Here is a 21,461-nt window from a genome sequence, read left to right on the forward strand (position 1 = left end):
AATGACTCTAGAGCTGTTTCGTGAAGAAGCAGGCAAGACTGATGAAATCCTTTATGTGCAAGCATTTTTACTATTATCAGGGAAAATAAAGGAATAAAAGAGAGGATATGTTGCTTCAACCTTAACTCCTCTAGCTGAGCTTGCTGTCCCAGCCACTCTGGGACATTATGCCAATACATCCACCGCTTCCACCACCTTCCATTCCTATCCAGGCTCAGTTCCTGACGCTGGGGCTGAGGACTTCTCCTTATAAGCATCAATCAGGAAATGCTGGGTTGACATGCACTACTGTCTGTAAGACAGATAGCTAGTGGAAAGCTGCGGTATAGCACAGAGAGCTCAGCCCGGCGCTCTGTGATGACCTAGTGGGGTGTGGTGGGGCGGGAGGGAGGCTCAGAAGTGAGGGGATCTATGTATACATAAAGCTGATCCACATGGTTGTACTGCTTAAGCTAACACAACATTGTAAACCAACTATACTCCAATTTAAAAATAAATACATTTTAAAATGCTTTAAAACAAAGTGTTCAGGGAGCAAGAACAAAAGATGCAAATCAAAATTCCCTTCTTTTTTTTTTTTTTTTTTGGCATTGGATTCCTGGAAGGTAACTCAGAGAAGTAAGCCACCACTGAGGAAGAAACCATGCGCTTAACTGTAAGGAGGAGGAACACTGGGGAATGGACTGCCCTCAGCTGAAACAGAAAAAAGAGGAGCTCCTGTGGTTGAAAGAGAGAACACTCTGGATAAAGAGGCCCAGGGGCTCCCTTGGACTTACCGTGCCCAATTCCCCACAGGAGCCCAGGGTAAAATTGAATGTAGGGGATGAAATGATTGAAGGCAAAAGGAAAAGGGAGCAGCAGAGGATGAGATGTTTAGATGGCATCACAAACTCAATAGCCATGAATTTAGGTGAGACAGTGGCGGACAGAGGAGCCTGGAGTGTTGCAGTCCATGGGGTCGCAAAGAGCCGGACACGACTTAGCGACTGAAAAACAACAAACAGATTGACTTTCTGATCGACATTACCCTGAAAAAACATTTTTTTAAATCAGAATAGCTTGACATGACCAGGCTTTTCTGGTGGCTCAGTGTAAAGAAGCTGTCTGCCAACGCAGGAGATCCGGGTTCCATCTCTCAGTAAGGAAGATGCCCTGGAGAAGGAAATGACAACCCACTCCAGTATTCTTGCCTGGGAAATCCCACGAACAGAAGAGCCTGGCCAGCTACAGTCCATAGGATCACAAAACAGTGGGACAGGACTAGGCGACCAAACAACAACAACAAAAGCTCGACATCGGGAGTCTCACCTAAACACTCTTTCAGCCTACAGATGGTGCTCATGAAAACCCCAGAACAGGAGACTGAGCTCTTTCCCCCCAGGTCTTAAAAATAACCCAGCGACTGCTGTCAGCGCTCCCCAGATGGGGACTCAATGCCAAAGAAGCTGCGCCGCTAAGGACTGAAATATACTCAACACCTATTTCTCAGATGCTTCAAACTGCAAGACATTTCAGATACCTGGACACTTTCTCAGTGTGGGTGGAAGCATATCCCTCCTGGACAAAAAATCTCTGAGATGGTTAAAGCCATCCTTAGGGAAGTCATGCCCTGATGCGGCTTAAGGCATTACAACAACATTCATCCTGGAGATCACAGTCAATAAGAAAAGAAGAAGATGAATCATACATTAAAAGGGAAAATGGCTAAAATGTCAGGAGACTAACTGAACTTGGGATAAGGCCTTGCCAGTTGCCCTGCTGCAGATCAGTAACTCCTGGAAGCAGGCTTAAATTAGGCCTCTTTAAAATACTGTATGGTAGGCCATTCCAGCTGTCTCCCGTGGCAGGGGAGTCCATAAGACACGTAGCAGTGGGCAATTATGTTAAAGCTTTGGGCACTATACTAACCTCTGTTCATGAGTTTGCCTCCAACAGGACTACCTATGCAACTGAAGTTGATGGTAATTCCCTTGTAGCTATGAAAGGGTCAACCGATTTGTTTAATTTTGTCCAAATAAATAGCACAGGAATTTAGTATGTGTATTGAAAACTGGAACCAAAGCCCTAAGTTCAATTACAAAGTAGACAACATAATGCTCAGAGGTTTCATTGGGTTCAAATAGCTGTCAAGGACCTGACTAAGGAATATTCATCACCTGCATTCAGCAGAAAGTAACCAGCCATTGTGGTCTTGGTCCCTTTTCCCACAGGACTGTGAAACAGACAGTGATAGTGGGGAATTCTAATAGGGAAGAACCTATTGGAAATAGGTTCTTGGGAACAGAGAATGACCACAGAGAAGAAGAAATTAACACCTCCCCTCTGGAGGCAGATGGGGACCTGGAAGTGTTTGACTTTGCTCCCACCCCTTTTACTTTTTTTTTTTTTTTTAAACAAACCAAAAAAAAAACACCTGAATTCTGACTCAGGCAAGATGGTTCTTTGCGGCATGAGTCCACCACCTTCTCAGTGTGTTGATTTTTTGAATAAAGTCTCTGTTCATTGCCCCAACAGCTTGTCTTTTGATTATTGGCCTGTCGTGCAGAGAGCAGTATGAGCTTGGACTCGGTGACAGCATCTTTCCATCTTGTTCTGTTCTGTTTCAGTCTTTACATCCCCTTCCATGACATTGACCCTCCTGCCTATTTCACAGATAAGGACCCTTGTGATTTCACTGGGTCCACCTGGATAATCTCTCCCTCTCAGCATCCTTAATGGGGCATCTGTGAAGTCCTTTTTGCCATGTAAGGGAACATGGGTAAGGATCTAGGGACTGGGGGCACAGACATCTTGCAGGGGCCGCTCTTCAGCTGGTTTCATCGGGGAAGCCACACTGAGACATCTCTAAAAACATGAATATCAAAGTAGATGTTCTAATTTCTTGTTTTCTTTCCAGATGCAGAGAGAAATTGTTTACGCAAGAGGAGATGGCCCTGGTGCCTCTCGACCTGGACCCACAGCTCTTCCACCCCACGCCATTCCAAACTCTCCTCCGTCTACTCCCGTGCCCCATTCCATGCCTCCCTCTCCATCCAGAATTCCATACGGAGGCACCCGCCCAATGGTGGTTCCTGGTAATGCCACCATCCCCAGGGACAGACTCTCCAGCCTGCCAGTCTCCAGATCCATCTCCCCCAGCCCCAGCGCCATCCTGGAAAGAAGAGACGTAAAGCCGGATGAAGACATGAGCAGCAAAAACCTCGCCATGTACCGAAATGAGGGTTTCTATGCCGACCCTTACCTTTATCACGAGGGGCGGATGAGCATAGCGTCTTCGCACGGCGGGCACCCACTGGATGTCCCGGATCACATCATCGCGTATCACCGCACCGCCGTTCGGTCAGCCAGTGCTTACTGCAGCCCATCTCTGCAAGCGGAGATGCACCTGGAGCAGGCCCTGTACAGACAGAAGCCAAGGAAGTACCCAGAGAGCCACTTGCCCACTCTGGGCGCCAAGACGCCGCCGGCGTCTCCCCACCGAGTCGGCGACCTGAGGATGGCGGAGATGCACGGCCACCATAACACCCACGGGCCCCCGCACACGTTGCAGCCAGACCGGGCCTCGCCCAGCCGCCAGGGCTTCAAGAAGGAGCCCGGCACCTTGGTGTACATTGAGAAGCCACGGACCGCTCCAGGATTATCCGGGATTGTGGACCTCGGGCCTCCTCTAGTTGAGAAGCAGGTGTTCGCTTACAGCACGGCTACCATACCCAAAGACCGAGAGACCAGGTGAGGCGGTGAGGGTGTTGCGAGGGTGGTCTGTGCCCACCTGCTGGGTGTTTGGGCTGCTTACAGGAGTCAGCAGGAGAGAGCAGCAGTTAGCTGAGTACCAGCCTTGAGCAGTGCGCCCTCTGGGTTCTGTGTTGGGTGCAGGGGTGGGGGCGTGGGAAAGTAGGATCAGAGGTGGTTCTTGTCTGCAAGGAGTTTCTAAACCTGGTGGTTGTTGAGTGTCCTTTGCCAGTGGCCTGGCTAAAGGCAAGCGGGCAGGCCACCCCAACAAGAGGGGTCAGAATGGGCCTCCCGTGTGTGGGTCTAACAGCAGCATCACTAGTACATATCTGATTCATTCAGAAGAAAATTGGTTAGCAGATGAGAAGAAACCATTCAGACAAACCAGTCAAGAGCTGATCATTATTGATCTCCCACTGAAAAGGAGTGAGTGGTTCAAGTGTTCACTGTTTAAACTGGCAGTTTGTGTTTTGTTTTGTTTTTTTCTTGAACTGCAATTTTGTTTTCTCATATGGTTTGGGGAAATGAGAAGAATGTGTCACTATCTGTCATCCAGGGTGATAAAAACATAAATCTGCGTAAAATTAGGATGGTGTTGATGTAATACTCATTTGGGAGTGGTACTGAGATCAGCAAAGTTTTTCTTTTGGATAAGATATGCTGGGTATTTAAGTTTTTTTTTAAAATTTACATGTTTTTGTAATTCACCTAGAACCTTCATACAACATCTTGAAAACCCTCAAATTTATAGTTATAGAAAAGCCAATTTTGACAGAGAGAATTTCTCTAGCCTGGATTTGTTGATGGAAGGCAATAAATATATTAATTATAGTCGTAAAAATCTAGGCAAAGAAATAGAGTTCAAAGGAGATTAAGCATACGACCTGTGGTCATACAGGAATTCAGAAGGGGAGTGAAAATTACAATTCAGACATTCAGTCACTCAGTACCCTATCGGAACCTCTCTTCCCTCCTTCTCACCAAAAACGATCATATCACTAACTATTACATAACCTTGTAAAAGAGAAGGCCAAAATTGTGACTGGAATGCGAAATGTCTATCTTACTATCTTAAGCACACAAATCAGAAAGTTCTGTCCTCTTTGGCAGATTTTTATCCTGAAAGGGCCATCTCTCATCTGGTCACAAAAGAAAGATTCCAGGAAGATGGAAAGAGAATAAACATGAGTTTTGTGTTTCTTTTAAAGCTCTAACCTTCTCATACAACTGGAAAAAAATTAAAAAACAGCAACAGTGACTGACTTGATTATTCAGGACAAAGAAAAATTAAGAATCAGAAAAAGATATTCATTTTTTCTCTTCCAAAGTCCTTAGGAAGTTAAATGCTAAGATTCAAAGGAAACAGACACCTCCTATGACCATAGAAAAGTGAGGGGTGTGGAATAAATGCTGAGGCTCTTTGAACAGACCAGTGTCACAACTAGAGGGGACTCTGCCAAGATGGGCCTTAAGGGAGCCTGCACCCTGTGCGTCTAAGAAACGACAACTCATCCCCCTTGGTGGGCTGTGAGGGGCTGGTTGGGAAGTGTATGTCCCTGATAGGATGAGACTTGGAGTCATAAGAATTTCTTCCAGGAGACAAAACCTATCCATCTCCTGGGCTCGAATCCATCCTGCTCCCATCCCCCCACCCCCCTGCTAACCCACCTTGAGGGTAAGAGAGGATCGTGAGCTTGATTCCACCATGTATCTCATTAAGCCATCCACACTCTGCTGATTTCCAGGCACACTTTGGTCAGTGATGGCGTCTGGCTTCCCACTCAGCACCTGGTTCATTGTCATGCATGCAGTTACCACGTGTATATAACTGGCATCAGTGAACCCAATTCCCAGGATTGGGTTATGAGTGGGACCAAAATGAAGGTCCCTCCACTATGTGGAATCGCCTCTCTGCTGCCCCGTTATCAGTCGTGAATTTTAGCCTTAAGTAGCATCAGTGCAGGGCCTCCCAGGTGGCACTAGTGGTAAGGAACCTGCCTCCCAACGCAGGAGACATAAGAGACTTGGGTTCAGTCCCTGGGCTGGGAAGATCCCCTGGAGGAGGGCATGGCAACCACTCCAGTATTCTTGCCTGATAATCCCAAGGACAGAGGAGCCTGGCAAGCTCCAGCCCATAGGGTCACAAAGAGTTGGACATGACTGAAGCGAGTTAGCACACACACGCATCAATATATTTTCAGGTCCTTTGTTTCCTCAGAGGTTTTTTTTCACTGAAGCTCAGAAAATGCTATTCTGTCTTACATATATGTTAGCAGCTACTTTTAGAAAATCCAAATTAGCAGTTTTCTAGAATAACGAGTATTAGAAAATTTGATTATTTTTCTAGAATAAGATTAATGTTCACTTAAAATATATGTTGCTGTCATTTCCATATTCTAACATATAGTTGTAGTTTTAGAATACAGTTTTACATTTTTCAATTTTTTCCATTCTTGTAAGTGTGAAATAGCAGAGGAGGAATTTTATCTCCCATTTTGCCTACGTGATTCCTCACCTGTTAATCAGCTTATCTCCAGTGGGCGGAACCGGAGGGTTGGCGTGCTTGTATATATGTGGGTAGGCTAGACTCCCTTCTCCTGTAGCCCTAGACACACACACACACTCCTCTCTGTACATTTAGAGTTGCTATTACTGAAACACCTAAACATCCCCACTAACTCAACCCAGGCACATGACAAAAAGTATGTAAAGAATGATTTGCTTGGTAAAAAAGAATTGAGTCTGGACATTTGCTGTTAGCACTCCCACCCACCACCCCATTAACTAGACAGGTCTCTTCTTCAACTGCAGTTCTAAACTCTTCTGGAAAGCTTAATGGCTAAGCTGAAATGCAGTACTGCCGGGGGATAATATAATAACACTGATGGTAGCCATCATGTATTGGCCAAATGCGAGGTTAAGTAGTTTCCATACGTCATATGATGTAATCATCATGATGACCCAGCAAGGTCCGTACCATTGCCATCCCTATTTTACAGATGTGGAAACTGAGCTCAAAGAGGTTAAGAAACTTGCCCAAGGTCACAAAGCCAGTAAGTGGCATAGAATGTCCAGGTGCATTAAAGAATCCATACCTTTTACCACTAGGTGGTAGTCTGCCTGGTAGGTGAAGAACTATAAGCCCCACCTTCACCCAACAGAGAAGTGAATTCGGGAGTGAATTCTAAGCATTTCAACCAGGACAAAATGCTAAGTAGCTGCTCTGAAAGGATGTTTACAATCATCAACATGGTAAAATTTGCATAATTATGCTGCTAAATATATACATGTCATTTAAAATATAACTGCCCTAGCTAGTATATTAGCACAATTATGAACAGGGGAAGAAAGAAGAGAACATTCTTGGTAGATTTTATTTTGACAAAATAAATGTGAGCACCATGTCAAAGAAAATTTTAAGAATGCCAGAAACAGTTACCAAAGCACAAGAGTACAGTCCACTGCCGCACCTATACTGTGGTGCTATTTTGGATATATTTAATCTGTGCCAGTATTTGGTAAAGAAACATCAGCCCCTAAGAGTCTCCCTTTTAGAGTTAGGGTCTTATTAAGTGCCAAACCAATTTCTGTTGCAACTTCATATTACTGAAAAGCAAATGGATCTGAGGATTTCTTGCGTGAAACTCTCAAGTGAAATTTTATGTCTAAGATTGACAGCTGCAGAAACACAGGAGGGAGAGTGAGAAATCTGTAGAGAGGCTTTCTTCGGGACACCGCTGGATCGAGATGCTTTTCCAAAGACCACATTTATGAAATAGCGCAATAACTGCAGGATGTTCAAAATCAGAAAATTTTTCTTTTTCATCTGCACTTAGGAAACTTCCAACGGTAACTTTTTTAAACACGATTTGCTAACAGCTCTGACTTGAAAATGTATTGAAGACAAAGTAATTTCACCTTGATCTTGTACTTAGTCCATGTGCCTTGATTTAATGAATTCGGCATCTCTTTTCTTATAAAGATGCTTCCACAAAGCATCTAGTGATGACAAATTATATATAATAGATCTGGAAAACATAGTGTAGAACGTATTTGAGGTAGCATCCTCTTCCTGGCATGGTCATGGACTTCAGGGTAAGAGTGGATTACAACTGCTTTGACCTTGATGATAGTACAGTCATTCATGGGGGTTGTTTCTGGGAGCCCGTGGGTTTCTTATTTGTAGTTCATTCGGCCCTGCACATCCGTGGTTCCACATCTGCAGATTCAGCCAGTCTGCAAAATTCAGTCTGCATTTGGTTGAATCTGAGGAAGCAAAACCTGTGAATATGGGGGGCTGACTCTTAATTCTCAAGTCTGAGCTTCTGGAAAGAAAATGACCTTGAGTGATAAGGTGGTTTTACCCAGATGATCTCCCATCATCAAGGACTCCAAGAAGACAGTGGATCCATGTGACTGTGAGGCCCAGTGCCAGGGAGATGGTGTGTGACAGATAACAGGAGGCGTGAGGCTGTCTTCCCAAGGTTATAAAATTACTTCATTAAACAGCATCATTATCCCTACCCGTGGCACATAAAACAGCCCTTAAGAATTGTAAAACTCTAAGACATTTATGTTTTGCTATTTTCTATTTATAGTTTGGCTCATATAATGTGAAATATATCAAAATCACACTCAAAATTCAGGGGTGCTCATTGCAAAGTGACTAATAGCTCTCCTTCCAAATGTGTGACAGATTCCTGCTAATATAACGTTTTCCAAGACATGGTAAACTTGAACTGAGATCATATTTTCAACACTTATTCTGCACTGACAATAGCTAAATTCAATAAAACTAGTTAAGAATGCACTTGGGAGCAAATTTTTGCCTGTCCGGGCATCTGTATGTGGAGAAAAGCTGCAAGAAATCCACGGTGATTTCTAAAGCTTCGCAGATTTCCTGCCTTAGAAAGAAAAGGAAAGAAAATGTCTATGTACAGGAGGAGGCCTGCAGCCTAACTGGTAGCTTGTGTCTGTTCTTAATCATTTTACCTTACTTTGCATTTTGTGAGCATTGGATATCTTCTTCTTTTTTTCTTTTACTGGAGTCTAGCTGCTTTACAATGTTGTGTTAGTTTCTGGTTGCAGCGGAGTGCATCAACCACAGGTGTACACACATCCCTCTTCCTTGGGTTTCCCTCCCACTCGGGTCCCTGTGGAGCACTCGGCAGAGCTCCCCGTGCTGCCCAGTAGGTTCTCGTCAGGTACCCATTTATACATAGCAGCAGTAGTGTGTGTATGCCAGCCCAGCTACCACTGTGTCGGTAGCATTGAGGGATAGGACACATCCTTGGTTTACCAGCTGACTTGAGTCGAAGTCTAAATTCAGATTTGTGTCATTTTAAAATGTCCAGTGTCTAGCAGACCTTTGGAGACTTCCTAAACTGTGTATCCTGCTAGAGGGATGAACGATGGAAAAAAGAATGATTTTTTTTTTTCCTTTTGAATGTATAGTCAGAGAGAAGCCACGTCAATTGTCTCCTGAGTATCGGGTTGGCCAAAAAGTTCGTTATCTTATGGAAAAACCTGAACTTTATGGCCAACCCAATAATTAGACTTGGGATCTTCCCAGAGCAGGGTTTCTTCACGTCTGCACACTTGATATTTTGGGCCTGACCTGTGCATTCTGAAATGTTTATCAGCAGCTCCAGCCTTCCCCCATCCCGCCCACTGCCCGGCAGTATCAGAGTCCCCTGACATGCTGCCCAGTCAGGAAAACCAAAGATGTCTCCAGAAGCTGTCAAATCCAAACCATGGATCTTGCCAATTATTACTTCAGTTCTACCCTTACCTCTTGGTAAAGCAGCTTCATTATTGTTAGAACTTGCTGTTGTCACCTTGATTCAGTCAACCTGTGGTCAGCCGTTTACTGAGAGGCAGTATCGTCATGTTTACGAATGTGATCTCCAAAGCTAGGTAACCTGAGTTCGAGTCCCTGTTCTGACACTTGCTAGCAGTTGGAAGTTGGACAGATCACTGAGTCTTGCTCTGCCTCAATTTGCTCATCTGTAAAATGGAGATAATCATAGCACCTACCTCATACAATGGAATAGTTCATTACAATTAAGTGCCTGTGCCCTCCCTGGCATAGAGTAAGTGCTGGAGAGTTCCTGGTTTGAGCAAAGTACTCTACGAATGCTACTAAGCCCAAGATTAATATACAGGCGAGATGGCGAGGACGAAAGACTATACCAGAGGAAGCAGGGAGACCATTGTTAAATAGAATACCAGGAAAAACTTAAAGCAGGTAGGGAGTGCAGGAGACAATGAACATAAGCACGCACAAAGAATGGAATTAGCTGGGATTAAACATCAAAATGAGAATGTTCAGAGTACCAAAGCCACTTTTAAGTCCCTCTCCGGAGAGTAATGGGGGTTACACCTTGACTTGAGTCCAGGAGCTAAGAGACAAACCAGGATGACAGCATCTTTTTCCAACTGCACCCGAGCGGTATGACTGATGATACGGACACCTAACCAGGTAGAGCTGAAGTTATTAGGTTATCAGATGCCTGTTTTGATGCCTAATGGTGCCTGACCGATTCAGCTGTTGTCTGAATTGCTTTCCCGTGTAGCTCTAATTAGGGATCAATAAATGTTTATTGAGCTTCTCTTTATGTACTTAGCTGGGGACTGCATGCTTTGCAGAAACTTAGATATGTCCCCACCTGCAAGGAATATGAACTGGGAAGATAGTCATAAAACATTAAAAGCATATTATAAGCATGTAAGCTATGCCACAGTTCAGTGCAGGAAGCTTTGGAGTCCCCAGTGCGCGTTAAATAACTGGTTTTTAAGATCAACCGCAACAGTAGGATTGCATTCATAGGTGATGCTCAGGGCTGATCTTTTTGTCATCCTAAGAAAGGCTGGGTCTCCCAGTGAAGCACAGAAAAGAGAGGAGGATGTGCAAGTCACTCAGGGGGAAGTGTCTTTCCTTGAGGCTGGAGCTGCAGAGAGAGATTTGCTCCCAGCATCTCCAAGTTCAGCTGGAAAGTCAGGACACGTTTTCCTTGAAAACAATGAGGAACAATGAAAGGACTAATAATACACTGTAGGTTAAAGAGGCTTGCATGGGCCAGCTGGAGATTCAACCACCATTTATCCCAAGTTCTAAACAATGAAAGTAGAAGAAAATTTTCAATTACAAGCCTGCCATAATTTGGGGACGGCTTGTACGTAATTAATTCCAAAGAAGTGATGCAGAGAGTAATTGCTATGAATGCAGAAACGGGAGCACTTCCCTGAACTTAGGCTGGGCTGGATGCTTTCATGAGAATACCGACTGAGATGGGCGCGCATTTAAGGAATTTACATAATGGAATGAAAAGATACCATTTGGAAAGACAGATTGATCTGTGTCCAGAATTTGCTGTATCTCTCCCATTATGCTACCAAGAAAAATGACATCTGGATTCGATGTCTTGCCAGTTTCAGATTACAGAGGTGCTGAGAAATTGAATTATGACTTCATTCACAGGAGTATAACTTTATGGATAAGTAATATTTGCTAGTCATCCCTTAGACAGCTGAGTTCAGTCAAGAGCTGTCTGGTAAACATGATATTCAACCAACTGACAAATGTCTGAAGACAGCCGTACTGTTACCCCGGGGATACTGTATCAAAAATACCAGTGGAGGGACTGTCGAAAAGCTCTCACAAACCAGTTTCTCAAAAGGGAAAGCCGTCACCTGCCAGTAATTAAATGTCATTGAAATGTATCCCTGCATCTTTCTTGAATATTCATGAGATGCTGTCAGTCAGATGCCTTAGGTCTGAAACCAGAAACTAAGGACAACCTAAACTCTGTGAGACTCAGTTAAGCCCCTTTCCTTGCCGACTAAAACCTCTTTCTTCCAAGAGAAGAGGAAGTCATGTTTAGGTGAACATGTTTAGGTTCAGCCTGGCAAGATTAAAACTCCGTGCAGGTCAGTGTGGCTGCACCCCAGCCTTTCTGAGTAGCCTGATGGCTCAGTGGCTGGGTAATCAATCCGGGCCGCCATGATGTCCCAACCATCCAGCCTTTCTTAGGAGTAGTTGTCTTGCTGTCTGGTGGAGTTCACAGAGATGACACTTGTCTTTATTTGAATTGGGGACTTTATTGTTCATAAATGAAATGATTCAGAATTATAGCCAGGTCTAAGCATTAATTCGGAGAAGGCAATGGCACCCCACTCATACTCCTGCCTGGAAAATCCCATGGACGGAGGAGCCTGGTGGGCTGCAGTCCATGGGGTCGCTGAAAGTCTGACACGACTAAGCGACTTCACTTTCACTTTTCACTTTCATGCATTGGAGAAGGAAATGGCAACTGACTCCAGCGTTCTTGCCTGGAGAATCCCAGGGATGGGGGAGCCTGGTGGGATGCCGTCTCTGGGGTCACACAGAGTCGGACACGACTGAAGCGACTTAGCAGCAGCAAGCGTTATTTTGAACTTCCAAAAATTGTGGGTCTTAAAAAGTCTGCGTTGACTCTTATAGGGTCAATGTGTATTGCCAGTAAACACCTCCTCTCTCTCTGTCTCTGGAGCTGAAGGGACCCAGTCTTTTTTAAAAACCATTAAGAATTTATTGAAGTAGAGTTATTTACAATGTTATGTTGATTTCTGCTCTACAGCAAAGTGATTCATGTTCTTTTCCATATAGTTTATCACAGGGCATTGAACACAGTTCCCTGGGCTATACAGCAAGACCCTGTTGTTTAACCATCCTATTTATTATAGTTTGCACCTGCTAATCCCAGACTCCCCTATCCGTCCCTCCCCCAGCCCTCCTTTTCTTTGGCAGCCGTAAGTGGTCTGTTCTCTACGTCTGTGAGTTCCTTTCTGCTTTGTAGATGAGTTCGTTCGTGTCATATTTTACCAATTATTTATTTAGGTGCACTGGGTCTTAGCTGCAACACATCAGCTCTTTACTGCCGTGTACAGGACCTTTCTGTGTAGCTTTTGAGATTTTTAGTCACTGAATGTGAACTCTCAGTGGCGGCATGTGGGATCTGGTTCCCTGACCAGGGATCAAACCCGGGCCCCCTGCATTGGGAGCATGGAGTCTCAGCCACTGGCCCACCCGGGAAGCCCCTGTGTTGTGTTTTGGATTCCATGTACAAGTGATATCATATGGCATGTCTTTCTCTGTCCTACTTCACTTAGTATGATCATCTCTAGGTCTGTCCATGTTGCTGCAAAAGGCAGTATCTCATTCTTTTTTATGGCTGAGTAATACTCTGTTATACTGTATATGTGCTGTGTCTTCTTTATCCATTCATTGTTGACGGACATTTAGGTTGCTGCTGTGCCTTGGCTATTGTGTGTAGTGCTGTTAGGAACATCGGGGTGCATGTATCTTTTCAAATTAGAGTTTTTGTCTCTTCTGGATATATGCTCAGGGAGTGGGATTGTTGGATCATATAACAACTCTATACTTAGTTTTCAAAGGAACCTCTGTACTGTTTTCCAAACTGGCTACACCAATTGACACTGCCACTAACAGTGTAGGGTGAAAGGAAATAATCTCTTTTTGCAGACTTTCAGAAGGAGAAACAGGACATTTCTCAAAGGACCAATGATGGCTGCTTCTCGGGTCAAATGCCATTTTCACTCTCATGCAGCTCAGGGTTTCTTGGTCTTTGTCATGAAGGCCGGGTGTCCCAACTTTTCCAACAAGCACAGGGATCTAAGAAGACAAGAGAGAGAGAAACCCGAGAGAGGCCAAGAACAGGAAATGCTTTCCTGCTTTTCCCTAAGAATCATTATCTTATTTCTTTGGAGTCCACCTTGAGATTTTGCAGATCAAAAGCAAGTACAAAAAGACACATGCACCCCAGTGTTCACTGCAGCACTGTTCACAGTAGCCACACCATGGGCGCAACCTCAGTGGCCAACAGAGGAAGGGGGAAGAAGACGTGGTGCGTATGTACAATGCAGTGTTACTCAGCCATGAAAAGGAATGAAACTGGGCCATTTGCAGAGATGTGGATGGACCTAGAGGTTGTCATACAGAGTGAAGTAAGTCAGAAAGAAAAACATCGTATAAAATGTAGAATCTAAAAAAAATCAGTACAGATGATCTTATTTACAAAGCAGACATAGAGACGTAGAGAACAAATGTATGGACACCAATGGGGAAAGGAGGGGATCAGGCTGAACTGGGAGCCTGGGATTGACATATATACCCTATTGATACTCTATAGAAAATAGCTAACAAATGAGAACCTTCCGTACAGCACAGGGACCTCTACTCAGTGGTCTGTAGCGACTAAATGGGAAGAAAATCCAAAAAAGAGGGGGGAGATATATATATATATATATATATATATATATACACACACACACACATATATATATATATATGGCTGATTCATTTTGCTGTACATAAGAACTAACACAACATTGTAAAGCAAATATACAATAAAAAAAATATTTTTTTAAAGCAGGTGGAAGTGGGGAGCTTCCTTCCATAGCCCCCTTAGGGTCATTGAAAAGACCATATAGCCTCTGACACTCATTGGAAGGTCAAATACAGGCCTGTGATCAGGCAGCCAGAATAGGAACAAACAGCTATTCATTCTGGTTTGTACCTGTACCGAAAAAAAAAAAAAAAGATGTCACTTCCAGAGCAGGAATATTAAAAATTGCCCTCAGGTAAGAGAAAGAAAATGCAAAGCAGGTGATTTCATGCAGGGTGGAGGCTTGCCCTGGGGAGCAAGGGCTCTCACTCGGGAAGTGGAGCCTCACCCCAGACAGTGGGTGAGTCACGGGAGGCGGCGGCCCAGAGCCTAGCGCAGAGCCCTGGAGGCGGGGTGGGGGGCAGGAGACCAGCTGTGTTTTCTTACATCTTGCCCTGGGTCCTTGTCGAGCAGGAAGCCTCAGTGTCCTTGTAACCAAGGGATGGCAACTAGGGTTCTAGTCGGCATCCAGATGGCAACAGAACCTCCTCCGGGTCCTGTTGAAATAAAAACGGGTATAGAAGCACCTTGTGAACTGCAAAGTTCTCCATAAATAAGAGACCTTGTGTATGTGGCAGGCTAGGTAGGGGAGTTTGGGGGAGAATGGCTGCCTGTATATGTATGGCTGAGTCCCTCTGCTGCCCACTTGAAAACTATCACAGCAACATTGTTGATCGGCTATATTCCAGTAGAGCATAAAAAGGTTTTCAAAGAAACACAAGACCTTGTGACACAACGCCGTGAAGCCATAGCCGCTTCGCACAGAGGAGCATCGCTGTGCGGGCCATTTGGGGACGGTGTGTTCATGAGCTGACCTGGGACTGTGCTCTGGTCTCAGCCAGAGCGGCCCGCCCAGAAAGGAGGCTGTGAAATAGATTAAAGGCGACCTGGAGCGTTTCCAGGTGCAGTGCTGTGCTGGGCAGAGCCCTCTCCCAATGGGTGATCCTGCCACACACAGGCCTGGGTGTGGCTGAGCTTTGCACGGCCTCCGGGCCTGTCACACCTTTTTTTTTTTTTCCCCTTCTTTTTTTCCTTTGCTTCGGTCGAGATCACCAGACCACAATGGAAAGAAAACTGTGGGGGTCTAAAGTAAGTTCCCTCCATCTAGAAAAGTGTGTGAGTCTGGAATTTTGTGTCTGGCAGGATGTGGTTCTTGTTGGGTTAAGAGGGTAAGCAAAGGGGTGCCTCTTTTTAATAAGGGGTGCAAGCCCCTTGAGGGAAGGCAGGCCCTGTTTCCTCTGTGTGCCAAGTTCATTCAGCCTCTTACGTTCCCTGCCATCCACTCATTCACTGGCTTCCTGCGTTGGAACTTGCTAGGGCTTTTCCTGACTCTGGACTCCTGTCTTCGCATCTTGGGTATGACCACTTCTTTCATCCAGTACTTGGGCTAAAAGTCTTGGAGTCTTATTGATGTCATTGGTCACACTCCACACTGGACGCCAGAGGATGCTCGCAGATCTGTATCCAAAGATGCCTTGATGCTCCAGCAGCTGTTGCTCTCAACCTCACTGCCCCACGCTGGTCCATTTCGTCTCCTCTCTTCCGCTCCTCAGTCAGTCAGGAGCAAAGTCATCCCCACGGAGAGACAGCGAGGCTGAGATAGAGGTCAGGACAGCGGAGAGTATGAGAGGAGTCCGCCGGGTAAACAGCAGGAAAATTAAAAGGAACTTCCAGACAGTACTGATGGCAGGGGATGGAGAAGGAAAGGCCAGCATGCAGGCACAGAGCTGGTCTGTGTTACCAAGAGAACAGAAGACAACCAGAGTTTGTTGTTCTTTGTGTGTGGAGGGGTGGGGCTGTGCCAGTCTTAGTCGTGGCAACAGAATCTCCCATCTTCATTGTGGCGTGTGGGATGTTTCAGTGGCAGCATGCAGAATCCACTAGTTGTTACATGTGGAATCTAGTTCCCCAAGCGGGGATTGAACCCAGTCCCCCTGCGTTGGAAGCTCAGAGTCTTAGCCACTGGACCACCAGGGAAGTCCCCAAAGATTGCTGTTTTTAAAGACGATTTTGGAGTTTTCAAATCCAGAATGTAAAGTCATACTGAGTAAGGATTTTAAGGTCAGGGGATGTCTGAAGAAGAGTTTGAGGATCTGTGGTGCCAACTTGCTGAAAGGGTTATCAGTGTGGATACTGAAGCTACATAAGGTGATGGTCTGGGGGGTGGCAGGCAGGAGGCCAGCTTTCTGCGCTGAAGTCATATGAGGATGTGAGGGAATGTCCTGAATGCTGGTAGGGAACTGAAGGATGAGTAATGCAGAACGCAGAAGCGGGGGGGAGGTGTGGAGGGTTTGGACAGATGATGGACTGCAGTGATAAAGGGAAAGCAGAAGAGCCCTAGTCTCCTTTAGGGCAAGGGAGAGAGAGCAGCCTTCAGTGCCAGGGTTGTAGACAGCATCTCTTCATGACCCTCTGCGTGCCAGTCCTCCTCCTCTAAGGACTGAGGATGTGAACAAAGGTGCACGACGTGGTCAGTATCCCTAAGGAGCGTGGAGTGGTGCCCAGACAGTACCAAGACCTCCAAGATACTTACAGGTACTTGCCATGGTAGCCCCACTCAGATATCACCAACTCCACCAATATCCTCCATAAATCTAGGTGTTTCCATGAGAAGTTAAATTTACTGGGCGTTTTTGGAAGTATGTCTTCAGTTACCGGCCCTCTCACCAAAAGGTTCACATTGGGCGGAAGAACTGAGTTCATGGCTCAGAGTCCTTTATTTAAAGCTTTACCACAAATTCAGATCATTTGAATTCCAGTGCTCTGTTGAACTGATCTAAAAACAGTGTCTTTAATAACTCTGGTATTTTTTCCTCTCATGCCAAAGCATCAGGGCATGAACAAACAAGGGCACAGCCTTGCTTTAAACCTGTTCACTCTTCGGTTCTGGAAAACGCTGTTGGCACTGCCAAGATGAAAGGGTTTTAGGTCACTTCGATTGCTCCCAAGAAAAAAAATGGACTTTGTGAGAGGAAGGTATTGCTTAAGGATGATAATACCTGATTCACTGCTGGGTGTGCGGTGGCTCACATGGCACCTAGCACGTATTAAGTGCCCAGAAATGTTTGTTGGTGACTCACTGACCATTTATAACTTTCTGAGGGGAGAGAGATAACAAGGAATGAGCAGGAACCAGAAAAAAAAAAAACATAAAATATTAGAACCAGAAGTGAACAGGGAACCACCTAGTTAGTACTCTCAGAAAAGCCAGCCCTGGTTACTACAGTTGTACTGAGTATCCTGTACCATCAGGTTCCAAGGTTAGTAGCTGGTTGCCCAGGTGGATGTGGACTGGGAGTTCAGTCACATCAGCTCGGTAGGCTGTTATCAGCCAGCTCCCAACACTTCTTTTGGATATTTAAAAACATATTCTTAAGGATTCATTATAGGGGAATTACCAGTGTCATACTCCTGGGTTTTTAATAGCCATTCACTTACCTAGATGCACAATGATAAAGACTTAATTCAGGCTTCATGAGGCCTCGGTCAGTCCAAAGACAAGTCCCCAGTCACAAAACGCTGAATCAAAAACTTGTATGAATGGATATGCTCGTTACCCCCTTTTCTAGACTCTGCAGACAGAGAGCAGACCACGAGCAGTCTGGGTTTTGCTCCATCTTCACAGACAGACAGGGGACTTGCAGAAAAAGCTGGTTGTAGCAGCAGGAATTTAATACTGAGATCAGCACTTTCTCTGGATTGGATTTGAATTTTTTATTAATATTATGCTTGGGCCCCGAGAAGATTCATTGAGCCAGGCTGACTTATAACACTAAATGACTAGTTAACCGTACATACTAATCACATAAATATGGTTTATGGAATGAAATAAAGTGGTCTATGAAATCACTTTTAAGCCATCTTTTCAACAGTAATTATACCCACCCTGGAATACCTTAAACCAGCGATGCTGGCAAGAATTAGCTTGAGCATCTTTAATATTCTGATGATTATCGTACAAAATTGCCACTGCAGTGAAATGACAGGGTTGTTTCAATTTCTCTTCTTCCACTGCGTTTCTCTTTCTTCCCCCTTTCACACTTAAAACATACTCCATAACATTTCGTCATGGGAGAAGGCTGCCGAAGTTTCCAGTTGCTGTAATTTAGTTAAACCATAAAATTGTTTCCAGATTACCAGCCATGAAATGGAAAGACAATCTTATTTATGAATTTATAAATCAGATAATCTCCTTCAAATGAATCCTGAAACCAGAAACACTTTGATGATTAAACAGGAGGGGAAAAGTTTTCTCATTACCATGTGTCAAAAGAATTGTATTTTTGTAAAGTGGTTTTGGCCGAGACAGTGGAACACGCACGTGCAGTCTGCGCAGCGCCCGGGGCACGCACTGTCTGCTGGGCATAGGGAGAGAATCGCTCCCTCCTCGGCCGTCAAGCTCAAGAGTACTGAGCTCTCCACGTTCTGATGGATCTTATCTCCTTCCTGGTGACCCCACTGGTGACATAGCCTGGAGGAGGCCACCTAAGGAGCTTCCAGTCCTGTCCTCACAGATGCAAACAGAAGGACAAGCATGTGCGTATCTGGACTGAATGCAGGATTTTTGCTCCAAAACATCTAGACCCTCATCCCAGGCAGTTCTGCAGGCTACGTCCACGTCATTCCTAGAAGTCAGGAGAGTGGGGTGCCGTTCGGGGGTTTTCTTTCTCTTCATCCTAAGAGCATTGTCTGGGGTAAGAACGGTGAGAGGCCAAGTACCAGCTGAGCCAAGGAGGGTGCCAGAGGCATGTGGGAAGCCCTGTGGGTGCCTCTCTGAGAGGACCCACGTGTGCTGTACCATCCTGCAGTTCTCACCCTGGGGGTGAATCTGCTGAATCTGGATGGGTTCTGGTGCTTTGTTAGACAGGTCATGATAGCTGGTGACCAAAGAGGGACCAGAGAGAACACTGAGGTAGCCCTAATCAGTGCTGTGCCTAGGCCAGCGCTGGGCTCTATCTGCCCTTTCTCTCCCCCGGGGACTCCTGCTCATTCTCGGTAGCTGTGGACATCTCCTGATATTATTGTCTCCTGGGGGCAGTTAGCTTGTCACCATGCCTTTGTATCCCACACTGCAGCTTCAAAGAATCCATTAAGCTTCTTCCTAACCAAAAGAATGTCCTGCCACTTTGTAAAGATATATATTTACTTACTTGGCTGCATTGCGTCTTAGTTGAGGCAGGTGCAGCATGCTGACCCTCTGAGTTCTGGCATATGTGATCTAGTTCCCATCTGGCTCTTAGCATATGGGATCTAGTTCCCAGACCAGGGATTGAACTTGGGCCCCCTGTGTTGGGAACACAGAGTCTTAGCCTCTGGACCACCACGGAAGTCCCTGCTTTCCCACTTGAAAAGAAACCCTTTGTATTTGCCTAGGATTGAATAAGAGGGGTAAACTAGTGCCTCTCAAGGTAGTTCTGAGAGCACCCCTGCTCTAGGCATCACGAGTTTGGCTTCCCGCATTACCATGGGAAGACTGGGGACTCTGAACAATGTCTACCCAGAACGCATGTGTGTGTGCCCCACACGTGGAGACCAGCCACCACCCCATCAGTCCTGAGGCACCTTGCAACTTGGGGTCTGATAAACTTCGGATCTCCAATGGGTATTTATTAATCTGTTTTCTTTCTTTTTCTTTTCATATTTATTAACTGTTTCTTTGACTGTGGCGGGGTCGTAGTTGCTGCACGCGGGATCGCCACTGCGCAGATCTTCCGTCACAGCCCGGGGACTCCCTAGTTGTGGCACGTGGGCTTAGTTGCTCCATAGCAGGTGGGATCTTAGCTCCCCAACCAGGGATCAGACCTGCATCCCTTGCATCTGCAAGGTGGATTCCTAACCACTGGACCACGAGGGAAGTCCCTAACCTGCCTTCTTGAGTGGGGTTTCTTACTAATTTTTCTCTTTGCCCCATGCACGGCTTTATGACAGACAGAACGCTGAGAACATACATATGACTGAAAATGCTCGACAGCTCAGAGGTTTAAAACACTTGGAACGTCACTCCAGGTAGATGCATATCTCTGCTCACTGCTTGAGAGAGATCCTACTACTAATAATTCCCCCCCACCCGGTCCCACCCCGTGGCGGGTTGACAACCATTAATCCTCCAGACTGCATGACTTACATCCTAGAAACTCAATATTGTGACATAACCATTCATTGTAAACTAAAGAAAAATGCGTGAAATTCTGAAGTCAGAAGCTTATAACTGTGAAATGAATCTCAGTGTTTGCTACATCACTGAGGGTTATATTCCAAAGGCAAAGTACAAAGCCAGAAAACTGTGAATGAGCAAAATTACTCTTGAAAATCCTCTTACTTGCCTTGAAGTTCAAGATATAGGTGTAGCATCTCTTGTGAAGTCCAACATAACCAGTTTTGTTCAAGTGAAAGAACGGACCACCATGGCCTTTTCCACTGGGTACCAGATAAAGTGGTTGGCTTGTATTTAAAAGCCACAGTGTCTGAATGTGCTGTTTGTCACCCAGGAATCTTCACCATTGCTCACACTCCAAGAGGCCCATGGGACTGAGATGCCCCCCACCCCTAGAGAAGAGTGGGGGTTGCGTCTCTGCCCCGGGCTGGGGCTTGACACCTGCTGGTGAGGGGACGATGGCAGTCCAGGCATCCACACTGTTCTAGTTCTTCTTCTATTCTCTTGAACTACTGAGCAAGAAGAGCTGGGTTTGTGCCGTGACTTGTGTGTTAACTCTGTCCTCAGCACAGGTCGCTCTGTGATGGTGACTGTAATGTGTTGGAAATAACGGTGATAGTTTTGTGACACTGTTGTTGCTCTGACGTACAGAAATGTGAGCCTGTTTCAGAAGCCGAATGAATCGTATGTAGCCTTGGAGAGCCTTGAACAGAGAGGCGTAGTATCTGTGCATGATTTAAAAACTGAGGAGAGTTTTCATTCGTGTCTTGAGATAACCAAGTTGGTGGGGGTACTTGTTTTCCTGCTGGATCCGTAAAAGCCTTCAGATTCCTATGGCATCGATTTGAGGACTCTCTTCCCTCTAGTGTGAAGACATTGATTTCAATCACACTTTCCTGTGCTGTCAACAGACAGTTACTTGTGTACTCTTGGGCTGTGCAGCAGGTCCTACTCCGGGCACCACGATGAGGGTCTCCATCATTCACACCAAAATTGGCAGCCTTGGAAGAAGCACAGCTTGAAAGTGTGTGTTCCTGGCCCACTCCCTCCCCTGACTGGCCTGGGACCCCTCTTGTGCAGAGGACAAATAGCAAAAGCAGGGCAGGAAGGCTCAAAAGCACAAAGATGTGCAA

General features: G+C 45.5%; 1 protein-coding gene across 17 annotated transcripts in view; it reads left to right on the plus strand.

The window, feature by feature from the left end:
* Nucleotides 1-21,461, plus strand: part of KIAA1217 (KIAA1217 ortholog) — a 532,385-nt gene that overhangs the window by 455,706 nt on the left and 55,218 nt on the right. For all 17 annotated transcript variants that reach the window (XM_018057095.1, XM_013968449.2, XM_018057100.1 and 14 more), the window contains one exon: nucleotides 2,897-3,729. In XM_018057095.1, the coding sequence (XP_017912584.1) occupies nucleotides 2,897-3,729 (833 nt within the window). The remainder of the gene's footprint in view (nucleotides 1-2,896; nucleotides 3,730-21,461) is intronic.

Source organism: Capra hircus, chromosome 13, assembly GCF_001704415.2.
Source record: "Capra hircus breed San Clemente chromosome 13, ASM170441v1, whole genome shotgun sequence".
NCBI classification, from domain to species: Eukaryota; Metazoa; Chordata; class Mammalia; order Artiodactyla; family Bovidae; genus Capra; species Capra hircus.